Source organism: Rhinatrema bivittatum, chromosome 14 (assembly GCF_901001135.1).
Source record: "Rhinatrema bivittatum chromosome 14, aRhiBiv1.1, whole genome shotgun sequence".
Taxonomy (NCBI): domain Eukaryota; kingdom Metazoa; phylum Chordata; class Amphibia; order Gymnophiona; family Rhinatrematidae; genus Rhinatrema; species Rhinatrema bivittatum.
The window spans coordinates 47,489,184-47,509,306 of NC_042628.1; the positions used below are offsets into that span (position 1 = coordinate 47,489,184).

Sequence of the window (20,123 nt, forward strand, 5' to 3'; positions counted from 1 at the left end):
CTCATACAGTAAGCAGTCCTTACTGTTGTACTGTGTCAGTACCATTGGACCAGAGTGTTATCATCTAAAGTACTTAATCCATACCTGTCATTACCGGGGGACTTGAGACCTCTCCTACATGATCCCTAATCTTTACTGGTTGTCAATGTGGGATCTGAGCATTTTCCCCTCCAATACGAAGTCTTTACCTGACATGACTGTGGGGCCTGAGCGCTGTCTCGCAAACTACCTAATCCTTATCTTCATTACCGCAGGAGCTGAGAGCACTCCCAGTGTGGGATCTGAGAGAGAGCGTGCTTCCCTGCAATATCTGATCCTTTCCTGTCAATGTGGGATCAGAGAATGCTTCCCTACAATATCAAATCCTTAACCTGCCATTACTGCAGGAGCTGAGAGCACTCCCAGTGTGGGATCTGAGAGAGAGCGTGCTTCCCTGCAATATCTGATCCTTTCCTGTCAATGTGGGATCAGAGAATGCTTCCCTACAATATCAAATCCTTAACCTGCCATTACTGCAGGAGCTGAGAGCACTCCCAGTGTGGGATCTGAGAGAGAGCACGCTTCTCTGCAATATCTGATCCTTGCCTGTCATTACTGCAGGACCTGAGAGCACTCCCAATGCGGGATCTGAGAGAGAGCACGCTTCTCTGCAGTATCTGATCCTTACCTATCATCAGTGTGGGATCAGAGAACGCTTCCCTAGAATATCAAATCCTTAACCTGCCATTACTGCAGGATCTGCAAGTTCTCCCCTACGATTACTAATCCTTACCTGTGGTTAGTGTGGGATCTGAGGGCACTGCCACATTAAGAGTGCTTTCTCCAGTTCCTCGTGAATGTGTTCAGGAGGTGGCACTCGGTGATGGTTAGTGACAGTATTCTTTGCAGTGTGATTGTGAGACTCCTCTGCAGATAGGGGTTTTTCTTATATGATACTTAATTCTATTCCTTCCAAATTATTTCAGGAAATGCTTGAAGCTGTCATTACTGCAGCGTGTCTTCAGCACTTTCTTTTCTGTTACAGTTCTTTGAATACTTTCGCAGAGACACGGAAAAGAGAGATTTTGTTTCCGCAGGAGCTGCTGCCGGTGTATCTGCTGCTTTTGGCGCCCCTGTGGGTAAAGTATTGAAAATCTTATATCTACCTCTGTGTGACTGATTCCTGCATGGTGACTCCTCTCCCTCCTGGGTCAGGGCTTCCTGCACGGTGTCTCCTTCCCCTCCCAGGACAAAGATGCTTTTCTTATTGTGATGTGTCCCTTCAGTCTCCAGGAAGAGGTCTTGCCACATGGCCTCTCTTTTCCCCAGCTGGGGACAGGATATTTTTCCCTGGCACACACTCTTCATCGACAAACGATTAGGGTTTTCTCCGCATTGTCCCTACAGTACGTGAATGCATTTGTTTAAGTAATTTGTTATTCATATGATGGGCTGTAAGCATTAGCCTTTGATCCCTATTGGAAACTGGACAGGTATGACAGCAAACAGACACAGTTCCCCAAACACCCACTGCTTGTTACTATCAAAGATCTTGGTCAGATACTCTGTGGCAGTGTTTTATGGATTGGCCACTGTTGGAAACAGGATGCTGGGCTTGATGGACCCTTGGTCTGACCCAGTATGGCATGTTCTTATGACCTTGGGGCAAAATGTCATTAGAGCACCTCACTACAAAGTTACACGAGCACTTTTAAGTCGCATGAAATCAGCCTAATTTTCATACAAGAAGATTCCACCTAAATTTGAATTTAAAGATCTTGAGGTCCATATTCAAAAGCATTTAGCTGGCTAACTGAATATGTGGGCACGTATCTGGCTAATAAGTTTGGGGGCTAGAATTTAGCTGGGTAAGTTAGGGGTGTTCCGGGACCCTACCTGGGAGGAGTTGTTAGCCCGAGACGTTAACCGGCTAATTCTGATATTAAGAGTTAGCTGAATGACTTAGCTGGATATGTTTAGTGGGGAAAAAGAGCTGTCCTAAAGTTAGCTGGATAACTCTAAGGTAGCCAGCAATATTCAGTCGTGTGGCTGCAGTATTCAATATATCTCCAAAATTAGCCGGATAGTTTGGGTATTTTAGTGAAATGTGGTCTATGCACTTAGCTTTCGGAAATGTATGTGCACGCATCTGATACACGCCCTGGGAATGCCTCTCTTTATTTTAAATGCATCCAAGTTTGTGTATTTTATGAAAGTACATGCATACTTTTCGGGTAGTTGAAAATCCATTTACTTGCATATGGCTAACTTATGCAGGTTAACTCTCCTTTTACTTGTGTAAACGGAAGCTAAGCCTTTGAAAATTTGCTTCTTGGGTTAGTAGCAACAGTTAACTCTTTCTCCCATTCTGTGCCTATATGATAAAAACTCAGTGAATTAGCCCTTGGTCCTTTTACCTTGAATGCACTTATGAAAAGAAGACAGGCACTGACAAACTTATTATTAGAGGAAACGTCCCTCCTAAAACCTGGGCCTATATAGAGTAACATGTATCCACCCAATGTCCATTTTTTTTCTACCTGCTGCAGTAACTCTGATTGTATTTGACATCTGTCTCTCTGGCTTTACCTTTTTCCCTGTGCCTGTCTCATGCATTTTTTTTTTTAATTATTTTGCGCTTCTCATGTATTCTGAGTGGCTGTTACACACATCCTCCAGCCTTTTTGTAAAGCCTGAGCCTATCGCCCTCTAGTTTCCTATTAGAAACCGTATCCTAGAACCTTTTTCCCTCTGTGAAATATTTACCTCTTGTACCTTGTGCTTGGAGGTTGTAAATAGCATTTCCTTATGTCGTCATTAGAGTACCCCTTACTGCCACCTTCCCCGCCCGTTTTTCCTGCAGTTCCCTTGCCTTTATGCTGTCATTTACACAATGTGCTATTACTTCCAGTTTCCTTCCTAATCTGCCTGTTCCTAGCATCTCCATTGTGCCATGCCTTTGACAGTGGCAGTACCCTCCATTTTCAAGATGTTTCGTCGACTGGATGTTCATTTGAGGGGATTTTAAATTGTCCTTTTCCTCCAGACTTTCCTTGCTGTAGATCCTCATATCTTTCTTCATTGTCCTCTGTCATTTATAGGTAGAATAGAGTAATAGAACAGGAATAAAACAAAAGTTGAACAGATGAAAAAGTAACTTATGGTTGTACATTCTGTCTCCTGCAGGGGGTGTTCTTTTCAGTTTGGAAGAAGGTGCATCCTTCTGGAATCAGTTACTGACATGGAGAATTGTAAGTGTGTTGTAAGCAAACCCTAGCAAAACACTATTTTTGGTCCTGCTGTAGGGGACTGAATTCTGATCTACTTGGCAGGTGGCCTCAGCTTTGCCTGACTGTAGGGAAAAAGTTACAGGGTGCACCTGGTATGTTTTGTCTGTCCCTGTAATGTCCAACCTATCATTCTTGGAGGATTCTGTTCTGCCGTGGTTCTTTTCTAATCAGTACTTTCATGGGGCTTTGGTAGTCCGGCAGCAGCACTGCATGTTTTTCTGTTCTATAACTGTGCTCCCTGGCCCTTTAAAGAAAAGGCCTCTGTATTTTCCTAGAAAGGGTCAGATTTAAATTGTTCCCACACCAGTGTCCTTTGGGAATTTTCCATAAAGAACTGCAAGGCCAATTCTCCTCTTCATAGTCGATTTGTAAAATCTCTACTCTGCTGCCTCACTAACACAGCCCTGCCTAGCCCTGATTTTCATTTTCTCTTGTTATAAAAAAAAAAGACAGCCCTACCCTTCTGACTTCCTCACATGGATGTGGGTGTAGAAATCATTTATCTTGATTGCACAGTAGGGAGAGAAGTTGCATGCTTTCCCTGTGTGTTGGGCACCAGATAGGAGATGGTGAATGCTTTTTATTGCATTATTATTGTCATCAGTTCTGTAGGACTCTTACAGCTCACTGTGCAGTGTTTGTATAAATAAAATTTGCAGTCAGATGGGAGACAGTGAGGGCATTTTTGTGTGTTTGGTTTTGTGCTTCTAGTTTTAACGATCCAACACTTTTTGTCTGCTTCCAGTTCTTTGCCTCGATGATTTCCACTTTCACATTAAACTTTGTGCTCAGCATTTACAATAACAAACCAGGGGACCTGTCCTACCCAGGACTCATCAACTTTGGCAGATTCGACACTAAGGTAAAACTGCTTGGTGGCAAGTCATATCTAGGCTGGAATTTGATAATTGTATGAAGAGGGTAATGCTCCACTGGTTCCTTCCCCATTGGGGTCGGACAAGAATTTTGGGGGGAACTGTAGCAGGGAGATTTAAGGTAAGGATAGTTTAGCCCTGGAACACGTTATCTAGAGAGGTGATGGATTCTCCTTCATTAGGGGGGAGTTAGACACACATCTGTGTTGATTTAGGTATAGTGGATCTTTAGAAAGGCAACAGGATTAGGTGACATCTGGAATTCCCTATCACTGATTCTTGATTTTGTAGGGAATATTTATGGTGTTACCCTGGGAAAGCAATCTCTCTGCATTCTAACTCTTTGACATATAGAGGATGTCATGGAGTCTCATGATAGAATTTATTGTATATTTTAAGAAAATGGGCGAAATGAAAAAGGGAGAAAGAATCAAATGCTTCGGTCAGGATTGAGGTTCTTTTTTTCACAAACAATTATACCAGCGAGTGATGTCATCCTGAGTGTGCCAGGACACATTAGCTCTTTGAGTTCAGAAAAAACAGTTTGGTTTTTTTGAGCATACGCAGGCCTTCCCATGCAGCTACCCCCACTGTGTGAGTCTCCCCAGTCTTTTTCATCTGCTTTTACAAACACATTTTTTTGCTCTCTTCTTAAAGCAACTCTTTGTGGTTTCTATTCAATTTTTTTCCTCTATTTTTCACAAATTTCCCAAAAAGAAAAAAATTCTTGCATTTTTATTTCTTTGAAAAAAATGTTTTATCCCAGGACAAGCAGGATGCTAGTCCTCACATATGGGTGACGTCACTGACTGAGCCCTATTGCGGGAAAACTTTGTCAAAGTTTCTAGAAACTTTTGACTGGCCCTGTGAGGCCACTGAGCATGCCCAGCATGCCATGATATTCTCTGCCACAGGGGTCTCTCTTCAGTCTTCGTTTTTCCGCACTGCTGTAAGGCCTCGCGGAGCAGGAGCCGTTGCGAGTCTCTCACAACATTTTCTGACTGAAAAGTCAAACAAATTTCGAAATATTTTCTCCCATCGGGATCTCTCAAGATTTTCCACCGGCTGGTGAGTACCTCTGTCTCATATTTTACTCTTAAAGTAAAATAAATTTTTTCTCACGAATTCCCATTTTTTCTCATCGACGGCTTTCAATTCAAAATGTCCACGGGCTTCAAAAACTGCCCTATATGTAACCGGACAATGTCCATCACCGACCCGCACCTGGAGTGTGTTGTGTCTCAGTGAAAAACACGATGTAAATACCTGCCCAAAATGCACGGAGATGACGGCAAAAGGAAGGAAGGTGCGTCAAGAGAAAATGGAACATTTGTTCCACCTTCAACTTCTTCCATCTCCCTCGACGTCATCGAAATCGTCTCCGGCTGGAGCGACTAAACGTGTTTTACTTGAAAAAACATCATCCAGGAAAATCAGGGAACCATCCTTCCCCAGCGTCATCGACGACATCGCTAAAATCCATCGAGCACAAAACAAAACACCGTCATCGACACAGACGTCTGTCGCCGTCGGAGTCTTCTCTTCCCCCGGAAGAATCGACGGCAAAGTGGCCACGGAGCCAGGATACATCGCTTCCGTCTACGCCTGGGCCTGTTCATCGAGAATCACCGACACCAGAACCTCCACAGGGCTCTGTGCAGGATCTGCCACCACAACCTCCGCCACCGCTTACAACTGCTCTAGTTCCATCAGTTGTAACGCCAGAATTGTCTGACCTTATCAGGCAAGCAGTTATCCAGGCCCTTCAGCAACAACAAAAAAACTCCAGCGCTTCCGCCGATGCCGGTGCCTACAGCACCGATGCCGGTAACCTTACTGGTGCCGGGCTCCACATCAATGTCCGCACCGAAGTTCATCACTGCGTCGACATCGATTTATGCGTACTTCCACATCCCCATCCGTCCGGACCATCAGAGATACCTGCGGTTTGCAGTCCTGGGGCGCCACTTTCAGTTCTGCGCCCTTCCGTTCGGTCTGGCGACAGCTCCCAGGGTATTTACCAAGGTAATGTTGGTGGTTGCGGCCGCGTTGCGACAGGAGGGGATCTTGGTCCATCCGTACCTGGACGATTGGTTGGTTCGAGCGAAGTCTGAAAGTCTCTGCAGGGACGCGGTACAACGGGTCCTCTGGAAGTTGGGCTCCTTGGGATGGGTGGTCAACCCCGCGAAGAGCCATCTGACCCTCTCTCAGAACTTGGTATTCCTAGGGGCTCGTTTCGATACGGTCTTAGGGAAGGACTTTCTGACGGAGGAAAGAGTCTGGAAGCTCATGCAACAGGTGACGGAATTCCAATCTCTCTCATATCCTACGGCCTGGGATTATTTGCAGGTCCTGGGCTTCATGGCCTCGACCATCGATCTCGTGCCATGGGCATTTGCACATATGCGTCCTCTTCACTCAGATTTGTTGTCCCGCTGGAAGCCTCGCTCGCAGCTTTACGACACTGTCCTTCCCCTGTCGAGGGCGGTGAGTTCCAGTCTGCAGTGGTGGCTTTCTCCGCACAACTTGCATCAGGGGATGGATCTGGAGACTCCCTGCTGGACCGTAGTGACCACGGATGCCAGCCTTTCCGGATGGGGAGCGGTTTGTCGGGCTACGTCGGTCCAGGGTCAGTGGACCAGGCAGGAGGCCTCCTGGTCGATCAATCGCTTAGAGACCAGAGCGGTTCGCTTAGTGCTTCAGGCCCTCCTACCGTTGGTGGAGGGCAAGTTGGTGAGGGTGCTCTCCGACAGTGCGACGACAGTAGCATACATCAATCGTCAGGGCGGCACCAGGAGCCGTCCGGTGGCGGCGGAGGCACAGCTTTTGCTCCGTTGGGCGTAGGCGCATCTTTACCGGATAGCAGCGTCTCACATTGCCGGCGTGGACAACGTCCAAGCGGATTTCCTCAGTCGCCACCAACTGGATCCCAGAGAGTGGGAACTTTCCGACGACGCCTTTCATCGTCTGTGCGACCGGTGGTCCACGCCGGCTATGGATCTGATGGCGACGCACCGCAATGCCAAGGCCCCTCGGTTCTTCAGTCGTCGGCGGGAACCGGGGGCGGAGGGGGTGGATGCCCTGGTTCTCCCCTGGCCCAGGGACATTCTCCTGTACGTGTTTCCCCCATGGCCGTTGGTGGGCAAAGTCCTGCGCCGCATCGAAAGACATGCTGGAAAGGTGATTCTAGTGGCCCCGGAGTGGCCAAGGCGTCCGTAGTTCGCGGATCTTTTGGCTCTGGCAGTGGACGGTACACTGAGGTTTCATCCGTCTCCCACACTACTGCGGCAGGGGCCCGTCTGTTTCACAGAGGCAGATCGCTTTTGTCTAGCGGCATGGCTTATGAAAGGCGTCGGTTGAAGAGTAAGGGTTACTCTGATGCGGTGGTGGCCACGCTCTTACGTTCCCGCAAGACTTCTACGTCTATGGCATATGTCCGAGTCTGGGGAGTCTTCGAGGCCTGGTGTATCGACCACTGTGTACAGCCCGCCAGGGCGTCTATTCCAGAAGTTCTGGATTTCTTGCAGGCAGGACTAGCCAAGGGGTTGGCATTCAATTCGCTGCGGGTGCAGGTGGTGGCTCTGGGCAGTTTTCGAGGGAAGGTGCAGGGAGTGCCTCTTGCCTCTCACCCGGATGTGGTTCGTTTTTTACGGGGCGTTAAGCACCTTCGCCCTCCGGTCCAGAGTCCTTGTCCTTCTTGGAGGTTGAACCTGGTACTCAAAGCGCTTTGTTCGGCTCCTTTTGAACCATTGCGTCGGGTGACTTTGAAGGATCTGACCTTGAAGACGGTTTTTCTGATGGCGATTTCTTCCGCTAGACGGGTGTCCGAGCTTCAGGCCTTGTCGTGCAGGGAGCCCTTCTTGCGGATTTCCGAGGCGGGAGTCTCCTTGAGAACTGTTCCCTCTCTTCTCCCGAAGGTGGTGTCCTCTTTTAATGTGAACCAGTCCGTGGAACTTCCTTCCTTTGCGGGGGTGGATTCTTCTTCTCCAGAGGCAAAGGAGTTGCAGAAGTTGGACGTGAAGAGGGCTCTGTTACGCTATTTAGAGGTAACGAACGGTTTTCGGCTTTCGGACCACCTTTTCGTACTTTGGAGTGGTCCCAGAAAAGGGCAGAAGGCATCTAAGTCAACGATTGCCCGATGGTTGAAGGAGGCGATTTCCTCTGCTTACCTGGTTCAGGGTCGTCCACTTCCTTCTGTCCTTAAGGCTCATGCTACTCGTTCGCAGTCGACTTCTTGGGCGGAGTGTCAGCAGGTGTCGCCACAGGAAATTTGTAGGGCCGCAGCCTGGCAGTCTCCGCATACTTTTGCAAGACATTATCGGCTCGATGTCCGGGCTCCAGAGCCCGGTTCCTTTGGGGCCAGTGTGCTCCGAGCGGGACTCTCTCAGTTCCACCCTGGTTAAGATAGCTTTGGTACATCCCAGCTGTCCTGGACTGATCCGGGTACGTACAGGGAAAGGAAAATTGGTTCTTACCTGCTAATTTTCGTTCCTGTATTACCACGGATCAGTCCAGACGCCCGCCCAGGAAGACGATGGAGAATCCGCTCGGCTGGTGGCTGGTCATTCTCTATGCAAGTTTTATTCTCTGCATTTTTTCGGAATCCGTCTGTTGTCGACATTCGGGCTCCGTCAGTTGTCGTCATTGGTTATTCGTTACATGCGGTTTATGTAGTGTTTTCATATCCTCTGCTCTGCGAGGGAGGTGGTTTTATGGTTGATAGTTATGGTTTTTTGTATCTGTTTTTTTCTGCTAGGGTACTGATTCATACTGGCAGACACTAGGTGGCACCTCAGGAGTATAGGACAGAGTCCGCAAAGTCTTCTTCTGTCTCCATCTGCTGGTGGGGAGGCAAAACCCAGCTGTCCTGGACTGATCCGTGGTACTACAGGAACGAAAATTAGCAGGTAAGAACCAATTTTCCTACTGCTCCCTTTGCAGATGCCCCTTCTTGGTGAGCAAATAAGTCCAAGACAGCATGTAAAACCTTTACTTGAACTACAGGCAGAGGTCAAACACCACCTGCAGGCCAGCTCTGTGAGGAAAAGTCACAGGGCATAAAAATAATTATAAGGCCTTCAAAACCTCTGTTTCGCCACAGATATAAAGACCAAGGAAACTTGCATGGCAGGTGGCTGCGTGGGAAGGCCCACTCATGCTCTGAGTAAGCTTTGCCATCCCAGTGCCATTAAGACGATGTTGCCCAATTGTGTGGCTGATTTATTCTGTTGTCAAAAAAATATTTTCACAGTTTGTTCCATATCAGTGAGATCAAATGATTACATTTGTATGCCATGAATCAGACTTAAGCCACACAAAAATTGAGTGCAGTCTATGGCAAAATTCTGATGGTCTTCATCTAATTTATATTTGTCAGTTATAATGACTCTTTGTGCTTGAGTCTGGTGAGTGATTACTGTACTTTTGTGGATTATTATATTTTGCTCGTCATTTGCTCTTGAGTACAGTAGCTCATTTATTTTTACATGGTTCTGTGCTATTTCTATAAAGTGAGCTGCTCTACAGAGATGTACTGTTCTTACCATATTTTCAGAATTTTTAGCAATATTGTGCTCTGTGTTCATTGCAGGAAAATGGATATGACATCTATGAGATTTTTATCTTCATAGGCATGGGAGCAATCGGTAAGATTACTTTTTAAACATAGCATTTATAGTGAATTTTAGGGCTGCTGAAAAGAATGCATGTGAGAGATGGCGGTAGGGCCATCATGATTATTGAGTTTAATTATCAAAATCTCGGGGAGGGAGGTTGCCAAGGGGCCTGAAAGTTAATGCGTGTGCGTGAAACTATTCATAAGAGCAGGTATAATCACGGGCAGCTTTCCTCGCACACTGCCCCTTCACAGAATCGGGTAACATTAGGGGCAGTAGCAGGGTAAGCTTCCCTTACACACAGGCACCCTGGTCAACCCTTCAGTCTCATGCCGCCTCACCCCTCCACACACACGCATTAACTTTCAGGCCCCTTGGCAACCTCCCTCCCCCCCTGAGATTTTGGTAATTAAACTCAATAATCATGATGACTCTAGCACCACCTCTTCCAGAAAAAAATCTGTAAAAAAAAAAAAAAAAAAATCAAAAACTCATAATTGGACAGATGGAGAATAATTTTCAAAATCCATTTACGCTGCTAAATACCAGTTTGCTGGAGTAAAAAGGCTTTTTGAAAATTGGCCACTGTAAAAGCCATGGGTAAAAGAGCTCACAGAACTGTGCACCAAACTAGTTTTGAAAAATGTACACTCATTTTTTAATTTACATTTTATTAAATTTAAATCATATACAATTATGAAATATAGAAAATCATAAAAATACCACATCTATCCAAGAAAATAATCATATTAAAACCTGCATATTCACAATCCAGTCCTCATTAAGACGGTAACTTTTAAACAGGCGCGCAGGCACACATGTACACGCGTTCGTCGGCCCACACCCAGGGACGCAGCTGTTTTGTAACATACGCATGTATATGCATGCATGTTATAAAATAGCCTGGCCACACGCGCATGTATGCACAATTTTAAGTGGACTCGTGCCTATGCGCTCAATGCCCTTTCTACCGAGTAAGTGGGGGGGGGGGGGGGGGTTAAAAGATGTGCGCCAACGCCATTACCAGTTCTCCCAGTTCATTCCCCCAGGTAAGGGACAGGACTTCCAAACCCCCCTCCCTTCTCCCCTGTTAGCTCTGACTCTTAAAACCCCACCAATCTGTCTTATTTATCTTTATTTTATAACTTACACGCCATCCATAGCAGAAGTAAAGTTACGCTGCAGGGGTCCCCGGCACGCGCCTGTGCACATAAGTATGTACGCACTGGTTTCAATGTGAAATCCAGGAACGCCCAGTCCACGTCCCACCTCTTTTTTGGACGTTAATTTGTGCGTGCATCTCCCGGTTTTGGCACGCTCTGGGATTTTAAAATTCACCTTTAAGAGGGGCAAAAAAAAAAAAAAAAAGAGGACATACCTTATTGGGCCATCCTTTTAGTTTTTTAGTGCTGAGCAAGACAAAGGCGTAGTACTTTTATAAATATTTTTGGAATAAAGATTTCCTATTTTGTGGGCAAAAAATGCAGGTATTTCCTGCTGTTTCCTCTGTGACACAATGCTGTAGGAAGGAATTCCTGCAATTGAAACAGAGAGTATAGTTCTTCCCGGCTATGTTCTTTCTCAGGTACCCATGTAAATGATTGGTTTCTTATCAAAAGACTACATTTGTATTTCTGGACCCCACGCACTTAGAAGTATTTCTGAGAAGTAAGTCAGTAAAGTAATTAACTACCCTTACAGATATTAGTAATCTGGTGGAAATTAATATTTCATTTTCCTAGTGTGCAGACAGATGGACTCAGGGTTAGTGGGCTTATGCTCCCCTGCCAGCAGATGGCGACAGAGCAAGCTGACAGTATATAAAACCCTGCAGTGATCCCAGCCTGCCAGTATTCTCCGTCTCCAGCAGAAGGTGGACGTTCATCTCCCTATGGGGATTGCTTTGAGCTTTTTGAAAGGAGAAATTTGAAATTCTAAATTCAGGAAAAGAAAGCCCCGCTCTCCTGTGGTGATACCTAAAGGTCCCTCCCCCAGTTGAGAATTCCTGAGGCGATTTCGTAGTCCTTCAAATGTGTGCCTTGGTCCGGTAGCTGGGTTTCCCAGCATTGACTTAGCTGCTAGTTCAGTTGAGGAGGCCAAGCGCGGCAGTGACAGCAGATGCCCTCTCCCCCCGCAGCTGGAGACAGTCTCTGTATTCAGCTGGTAAGCGCTGAGCTTAGGTAAGGTTTAAAAAGAAAAAAAGAAGAGAGTTTTACCTGAATCAGAGAGAGAGGGGTTTCAGAACTCCCTCTGGTTTCTGTTCTCGGCACGCCATGCCAACATTCATTCCTGCTCCCATAGAGGTTGGAGAACTGGGCAGCCTGGCAGGTTGAGCGGACCCCGGTGGGCTAGGCCCCGCACCTAGGATTTTTTCTTGCACGCGACGTCGGCCATTTTCGTGCACTCTTGTGCATGTTCTGCTGCCCTCTATAGGATGTCTGTGTGTGCAATGTGTTGGCTCTACACAAGCGTTGTACACTGTTTTTGGGTGCACTTTTTACACGTGCACTTTTTTTACACGCTTAACTTGGTGCACAGGTTGTGCATGCACCTTGCCGTGCTTTCTTCTAGGCGCTTATTTTTGGGCACATTTCAGCTCAAGCGGTTCCGACGCAAGTTTACCGCAGCAACGGTGCTGGTAAGCAAGAAGCCTAAGCATCTTCCTATTTGCGTTGCCCGTCATATTAGGACTTCTCAGCCTGACCTAGCTTCTAACCTATGTCAGCGCTGCTCCAGACGCTCAGGGAGAGTTGTCTTCCTTGCATTTTGATAAGCCTGGCTCTTCCTATTCTGATGATGGGTTGATCACAGCCTTGTCTAGGGGGACACCAGATCATGGTTCTTCCGTGACTGGCTCCTCCGCAGGCAAGGGCAGTTCTGTGGGACTAGCTCCAGTTCCTTCTGGGCTTGGTCTGGACCTGGCTGCTTTTTCTTGGGTGGAATTTTTTCAAGGCTTAATCCTAAGTGCGGGGCCTAGCCCATTCCCCCATCCTCAGCCGGTGGCTCCTCCCTCTTCCAGTCCTATGCTTAAGCGTTGGGGCTCGTCTCTGCTCCCTGTGGGTGTTCCCGACAGGAATCCGGATAGCACTGATGATGAGGTTGATCCTGATTCTCTGGAAGATGGGGAAATTCCTCCAGGTCTGGACCCGTATCGAACCATGTTGCAGTTCTTTCATAAAGATGAACTGCTGGCCCTGATTTCTCAGATGCCCTTCTCAGATGGGTGTTCCTGGTTTGGATACTATATCAGCGCCAAGGAAGAATCCCATTTTGGTTTCCTTACATAAAGTCTCATGTATTTTTCTGGTGATGGATGTCATCCAGGAATTGATTGATTTGGAACAGGATGCCCCAGAAGCAAATTTTAAAGGTGGTCAGACATTGGAAGGCCTGTACCCCCTGGATCCAGCTGTGAGAGAGTGTTTGTGTTTTCCCAAAGTGGATGCTCTGGTATGTGCCGTATCTAAGCATATTTATTTATTTAGTATTTTTCTATACCGGCATTCACGGAGTTCGTATCATGTCGGTTTACATAAAACAAGGGGTGAGAAATATATTATAACGTAAATAACTAATAACATAAGAGTATACATTAAAAAGTAAAACAAGTGCATGGAAGAAAAAGTTACAATAAAACGGGGGTCATTCTAACTGGGATTAGAGTTAGAGGAAAGATAAAAAGATAAAAAGCATATGACTATCCCCATTGAGGGAGGAACGGCTTTGAAGGTGACTCATTTTCAAATGGGAACCTTACGTTCTGTAATAATAGCAGTAAAGTCGGGGGAATTTCTGACTTCCTTGGATCTGTCAGAGGTTTACCTTCATATTCCCATCCATTTGAAACACTAACACTGTCTATGCTTTGCAGTGTTGGGGCGCCATTGTTAGTTACTGGCGCTGCCTTTTGGTCTAGCTACCGCTCCCAGAATATTTTCCAAGATTACGGTGGTGGGTAGCGGCAGCCTTGCAAAAAGAAGGTATCCTGGTGCACCTGTATTTGGATTACTGGCTGATTTGAGCCAAGTCTCAGGAAGAGAGCCACCTGGTGACACACAAGGTGATCTCCTTATTGCAGGAGCTTGGTTGGGTGGTGAACCTGACCAAGAGCAATCTTCAACCATCCCAGTTGGAGTATCTGGGGGGGTCCGGTTCGACACGGGACAGGACAGCGTTTTCCTACCGGAAGTTTGGATCCAGAGATTGATGTCTCAAGTGTGTCAGTTGCTGATCACCATATACCTGATGGTGTGGTCCTACCTACAAGTATTCTGCTTGATGGCAGTTACCCTGGAAGTGGTGCCATGGGCAAGGGAGCATTTGCCGCCTTTTCAGTACACTCTATTTCGTTGGAACCCGCAGTCTTAGGATTATGCAGTTCAGCTCCACTTCCCAATGGAAATCTGCTCCTACCTCCAGTCGTAGTTGCAGGAGGATCATCTGAGAGAGGGGGTTCCCTTCTTCTCTCCAGCCTGGTTGGTACTTACGACAGATGCGAGTCTCCACGGTTGGGGGTCTCACTGTCTGGAGTTAATGGCCCAGGGGTGCTGGAATGCCGGAGTCCTGCTGGAACATCAATTGCCTGGAGGCCCTGGCGGTACAGCTGGCATGCTTGCAGTTCAGCCACAGGCTGTGAAATCGAGCAGTTCGCATGATGTTGGACAACACGATGGTGGCCTATATCAATCGTCAAGGAGGAACCAAGAACCAGCAGGTGTTGCAGGAAATAGACCAGCTGATGAAATGGGCAAAAGGTCATCTGCAGATGATCTCGGCCTCTCACGTTGCAGGAAAAGACAATGTAAAAGCGGACTATCTCAGCAGGGAGAGTCTGGACCCAGGAGAATGGGTGTTGTCAGCTGAGGCATTTCAGCTGCTTGTGGATCGCTGGGGCCTTCCATTCCTAGACCTGCTGGTGACTTCTCAAAATTTGAAGGCTCCTCACTTCTGCAGTCGCAGGAGAGATCCATGGTTCCTGGGAATAGACGATCTCGTACAGGTCTGGCCGGAAGACAGATTGCTTTATGCCTTTCCTCCGTGGCCCTTGCTGGGCAGGATAATTAACAAGATTGAAGACCACAGTGGGCTAGTACTCCTAGTGGCGCGTACTGGCCCAGGAATCTGTTGTATGCAGGTTTGCGAACACTCCTGCTAGAGGCCCCCTTTGTCTTCCGCCGCACATGGATCTGCTTCAGCAGGGACCGGTTCTTCACGAAGGTCCGACTCGATTCTGTCTTATGGTTTGGCCTTTGAGAGGATTGCTACTTTACTCCATGCTCACAAGTTCTCCACTTCCTTAGCTTATGTGCAGGTTAGGAGAATTTTTGAGACCTGCTGTGAGGAACAGGGTGTTCCTCCTCGTTTAGTTAAGATCTCTCTCATTCTGGATTTTTTGCACGATGGATTGAATAAAGGCTTGGCCCCTAATTCCTTGAAGGTGCAGGTTGTGGCTCTTGCCTGTTTCAGAGGCCTGGTGAATGGTGTTTTCTTGTCGTCTCATTCTGATGTGGCCCGTTTTTTGAAGGGAGTGAAGCACCTTAGGCCTCCCTTGAGGTTACCGGTTCCATTGTGGAGTCTTAATTTCGTGCTGAACTTTTTGGTGGGCCCTACATTCCGACCCTGCATAGCGTTTCCTTATGGTTGTTAACTTTGAAGTCTGTGTTTCTGGTGGCTATATGTTCTGCACATCGGAGTTTTGAGCTGCAAGCCTTGCCTTGCTGGGAGCTGTTTCTTCAGGTGTCTCCGGGGTTATTACAGCTGCATAGTGTTCCATCCTTCTTGCCCAAGATAGTTTCGGACTTTCATTTGAATCATTCCATCTCCTTGCCATCACTGGATAAGGTCAGGGATGCAGAGGAGTTTCGCCTTTTGCGCTCCTTGGATGTTAAGTATCTTGTCGTGTGGTATCTGAAGGTCTCTGAGCCTTTCCGAAAGATGGATTGCCTGTTTGTTCTCCATGGCAGGAGTAAGCAGGGCACTCTGGCTTCAAGAGTTCCCATAGCTCATTGGATTAAGGAGGTGGCCACAACCGCATATGTGATGCTGGAAAGCCATTGCATACTCAGGTTAGGGCCCATTCCACTAGAGCTCATGCATTGTCATGGGTGGAGGTTAGTCTGTTGTCTCCGTCAATATCTGCCGAGCTGCGACGTGATCCTCCTTAGATACTTTTTCCAGGTTTTATCGTCTGGACATGCAGATCCAGGAGAATGCAGCTTTTGCACGTGCGGTGTTGAATGGACTGCAGGCAGCCTCCCATCCTGTTGAATAGTAGCTTTGCTAAATCCTACTAGTCCTGAGTCCATTTGTCTACACTCTAGGAAATGGAGAAATTACTTATCTGATCATTTCGTTTTCCTTAGTATAGACTGATGGACTCAGCTTCCCGCCCTCGGCTGCCGCATGAGTGTGTCAATAGTCCTTATGTAGGGCCCTGGGTCCCAAGGGAGTACTGGTTAGTGTTCATCCAGTCCCTAGCTTGGGCTACCTAGAATCTTATGTGAGGTCAGTGTTTATAGTTGATTGAGTACAGTTCTGGTTATCTGTTTTTAATCAAGTTGTTTGCTAGTCTGTCCACAGTTGCTTTTGAAGAGAATATTGGCAGGCTGGGGTCCCTGCAGGGTTATATATATCGTGACATCAGCTTGCTCTATCTCCATCTGCTGGCAGGGGAGCATAACCCATAGTTCCTGTGACCATCTGTCTACACTAAGGAAAATAAAATTATCAGGTAAGTAATTTCTCCATTGTTTGCTCCTCCTTTAAGCTATGATTTTCTGTTAAATTTATTTTTCCACCAATTTTTTAAAACTCTTTATAATATGCACAGACATAATATCAATCAGTACAATAATAGAATGCCACAAAGCTTTTAAATATTAAACTTTGTTTCATTTATATGTATGTGTGTATGTGCATTTAAGACAGATGTTTCAGAAATCCTGTCAGTGTTTGATGAATGTGTTATCTGTGATTTTTTTGGGGGTTAGATATAAAAAAAATACATAAAGTTTATAAAGAAATCTGTACTGCATTAGTGAAGATAACTTCTGAAATGACTGATTGGGCTGAACTAGATATTTCCTCTTATTTTGCTCACCTTAAAAATAATTTTCAAATTCTTTTCTCACCTCAGCAACACACACTTCCTTCATTTCCAGGCAGTTTGTGAAATAACACAAAGCCCTTCAAAAAAGTCACTCAGAACCTTATATAGCAGCCTGCCTTTCCAAAACAGCACTAACTCTCAGAACTTAAACAGCAACACTGCAAATATTACTGTTCTTCCCAGCAGGGAAAAGGAGTGGCCATACTGATTAGAACAATGGGCTGAAAACCAAGGCAAAGCCACTTCCCTCACTGACACACCCCTTATGACTTCGAGCAAGTTGCTTTATCTCCTGGTGCCTCAGGTACCCACTTAAATTATTATTATTATTTTTATTTCTTGTTATACCGCCTTTCTAGTTAAAAATCAAAGCGGTTTACAAATTTAAATACATCAACTCTTAAGGACTTATTCTATGTGAATTCTAAAAATGTGGCGAGCTGCTGTAAGAATTATTTGGAAAGGCGGGCAAAACATCCAGATCTAATTAGTAGTAATACTTCTGTTGGGAAAACAGTACAAATTGGAGTATACAGAAATTACATATTAGCAAAGTACCTTATGTTGGTCACGCTCACAATAAAGGAAACCACAAAAACAGAATAAGAAACCACAAATTAGAAATATGCAGACAAAAACAGAACGCTTGTCCACTCCAGCCTCACCTTGTCTCCACTGCAGAGCATAAGGGAAGAGGAAACAGGAGGTGAGGACTGAATTAGGGAGCAGATGTTAGGTTCCATATTAGGAGTTATCACTGAGGCAGAGGATCTGGGCATCGTAGTAGATAATACATTGATATGTTCTGGCCACCTCTTCCCCCCTCCTGTGCCCTGCAGGACGGGAAGGGAGAGGGGAGTCTCTCTTCCTTGTTCTGTTCACTCTAGCCTTGCACCTCTTCTCTCCTGTTCCCTGCACACTGCCTGGTAAGGGAGGGGCAGGAGCAGGAAGCAGAGGGCTGTTCTTTGCTGCCTGAAATTCAGGGCATTGTCAATAGTCATGGGGGCAGAGCCTAAGGCTTCCTAATGGAAGAGTGGCCCCGAACATCCTGCCCAGCCACAGAACATGTACTGCGTAGGCAGCAGCAGTGCAAGCTTCCCTCACACACAGACCCTGCCCCACCACAGAACAGGTTCAGTATGAGCAGCAGCAGTACACGTTTCCCTCGCACACTGCCACACAACAGTGTAGGCATTACCAGCTTCCCATATTTAGCTCCTTCTGTCCAAATTGCTGCTTTTAGGGGTTATTAAGGAATTTGCAAAAAGTGACCCAGCTTGTGCATATTTGTAAAATGCTCAGAGCTAAGGTTACTGTCACCTCTTGTATGGCGATGAGAAGTTAGCATTCCTCTCAGCTATTGTGTGGCGTGTATATGGCTGTAGTTCTTCTAAGCTTTTGCTTGCAGGTGTGGGTTATCAGGCTCTCTTGCCTGGAGGTGTGATTACCATTGGAATGCTTCACACTTCCCTTCTTAGTCTCTTCCCTAAAGCAGGGAGGCTCTACTTGGTCCTGGGTTGAAAGGCAGCAGGACAGGTAGAAAAACAACAGAAGAAGAGTTATCAGGTTCACAATGTGATAGGAGGACAGACTCCTGATTACATATGGCAATGTTTCTACACTGTAGTCAGCCTGCCTATCAGTGAATGAAAGTGCATGTTAAAAAAAAAAAACTAACAAAACAATTGGATATGTAAATTTAACAAAAAAAACAACATTTTATTCCGAGAGCAGTTTCAAGCTGTCTGCATTGGGAGAAAGAGCTTCATGTACTCTATGAGTTAATTGACTTATTTACCTGGTTGAATAATTGGGTTTGTTAAATAAACCCCAGAATAGGAAAAAAGAAACTTCTGTACTTGGAAGCAATATATCTCTACTCACATTCCAGGACACATGGTATTGGATAGAAGGAAATAAACCCACTGATTTTCTTATTGACATGATAGATATTTTCCTAGCATGTAGCCAGATGGACTCAGGACCAGTGGATTATGTGCTGTTCTGCTAGCAGATGGGAGACTGAGTCAGATTTCAAAGCTGACGTCACTCTAGATGTACCCCTGCAGTAACCTCAGTTCCCTGTACGTACCCGGGTCAGTCCAGACCGTGAGTTGAGCCTCCTGTCCATCAGATGGAGACAGACCAAAACTGAAAGGGTAATTTATATCAGGACAGAGCCTACCCTGCATCCCTTCAGTATTCGTCTGTCTCCAGCACATGCAGGCAGCTGAACCTGCGGTTCCCCTTCTTTTTCTTTCCTTCTTTTCCCTGCGGGGATCTTGTACTTTTCTTTGTCAGGATCAAGCAAGTATTAGTTCTTGATTATATTTAAAAAAAAAAAAAATTCAAAGCTGACGTCACTCTAGATATACTCCTGCAGTAACCTCAGCTCTTTAGTATCTCTCCGTCTCCTAGCAGATGCGGACACTATCTCACAAACTGGAATAGTGTTAACAATTACAGCAAAGAAGAAAGAAAAATAAAATTACCTTAAAGAAGATCGAGCCCTGCTCTCCTGCGGTGAAACCCAAGGGTCCCTCCCCCAGTTGAGAATTCCTGAGGTGATTCCCAATATCTCTCAGAGGTGTGCCTTGGTCCGGTAGCTGGTAACTCCTGCGTGGACTTAGCCTCCAGAGTGGCTGAAAGGCAGCGGGTGCACAACAGAGTGCGGCAGTGAAGGTAAAGCCCTCTCCCCCTGCAACTGGAGACCGTCCCTGCACTCAATCGGTAAGCGCCGAGACCAGGTAAGCAGAAAACTTTAAATTCAGGTCTCCGGTCTCCGAGGCTCAGATTGCCGTACCGTTTCGATTTCCTTTCCGGCGAGGTAAAAGGGAGCACCGATTGGGTTGAGCAGCCCTGATTGGGCTAGGCCCCGATCCGGTGCAGGCGTCCACGTGGAGACCCTCGGGAGCGCCATCTTACGCGTGAGGGGCGCCGGCGCCATCTTCCCTTCTCGACCGGCGGTACGCGCAGGGCAGGCCAGACGGCCGATGTGCCTAACTTTGCGCGTCCAATACAGAAGCGCACATAGCGGCACACATAACCGCATGCACAACTGAGCGCACCCCGCGCGCATAATTACACGTATAGCTGCGTTTACAACTACACGCATGCATTGAAGCTAGAAGCAATGGCACCAGCACCCAAGAAGGCCAGAAGGCACTCTCTTTGCACAGCCTGCCACATAAAAGCCGTGCAGCCTGAACTGGAGTCCTGCCTGTGCCAGCACTGCGAGGAAGCCCAGGAGGAACCA

At 46.6% G+C, this 20,123-nt stretch overlaps 1 protein-coding gene across 1 annotated transcript in view; it reads left to right on the top strand.

Moving 5' to 3' along the window:
* Nucleotides 1-20,123, top strand: part of LOC115075860 (H(+)/Cl(-) exchange transporter 7-like) — a 170,053-nt gene that overhangs the window by 39,185 nt on the left and 110,745 nt on the right. The window contains exons 10-13 of the mRNA XM_029576722.1: nt 1,025-1,118; nt 3,166-3,230; nt 4,015-4,131; nt 9,735-9,789. Of these exons, the coding sequence (XP_029432582.1) occupies nt 1,025-1,118; nt 3,166-3,230; nt 4,015-4,131; nt 9,735-9,789 (331 nt within the window). The remainder of the gene's footprint in view (nt 1-1,024; nt 1,119-3,165; nt 3,231-4,014; nt 4,132-9,734; nt 9,790-20,123) is intronic.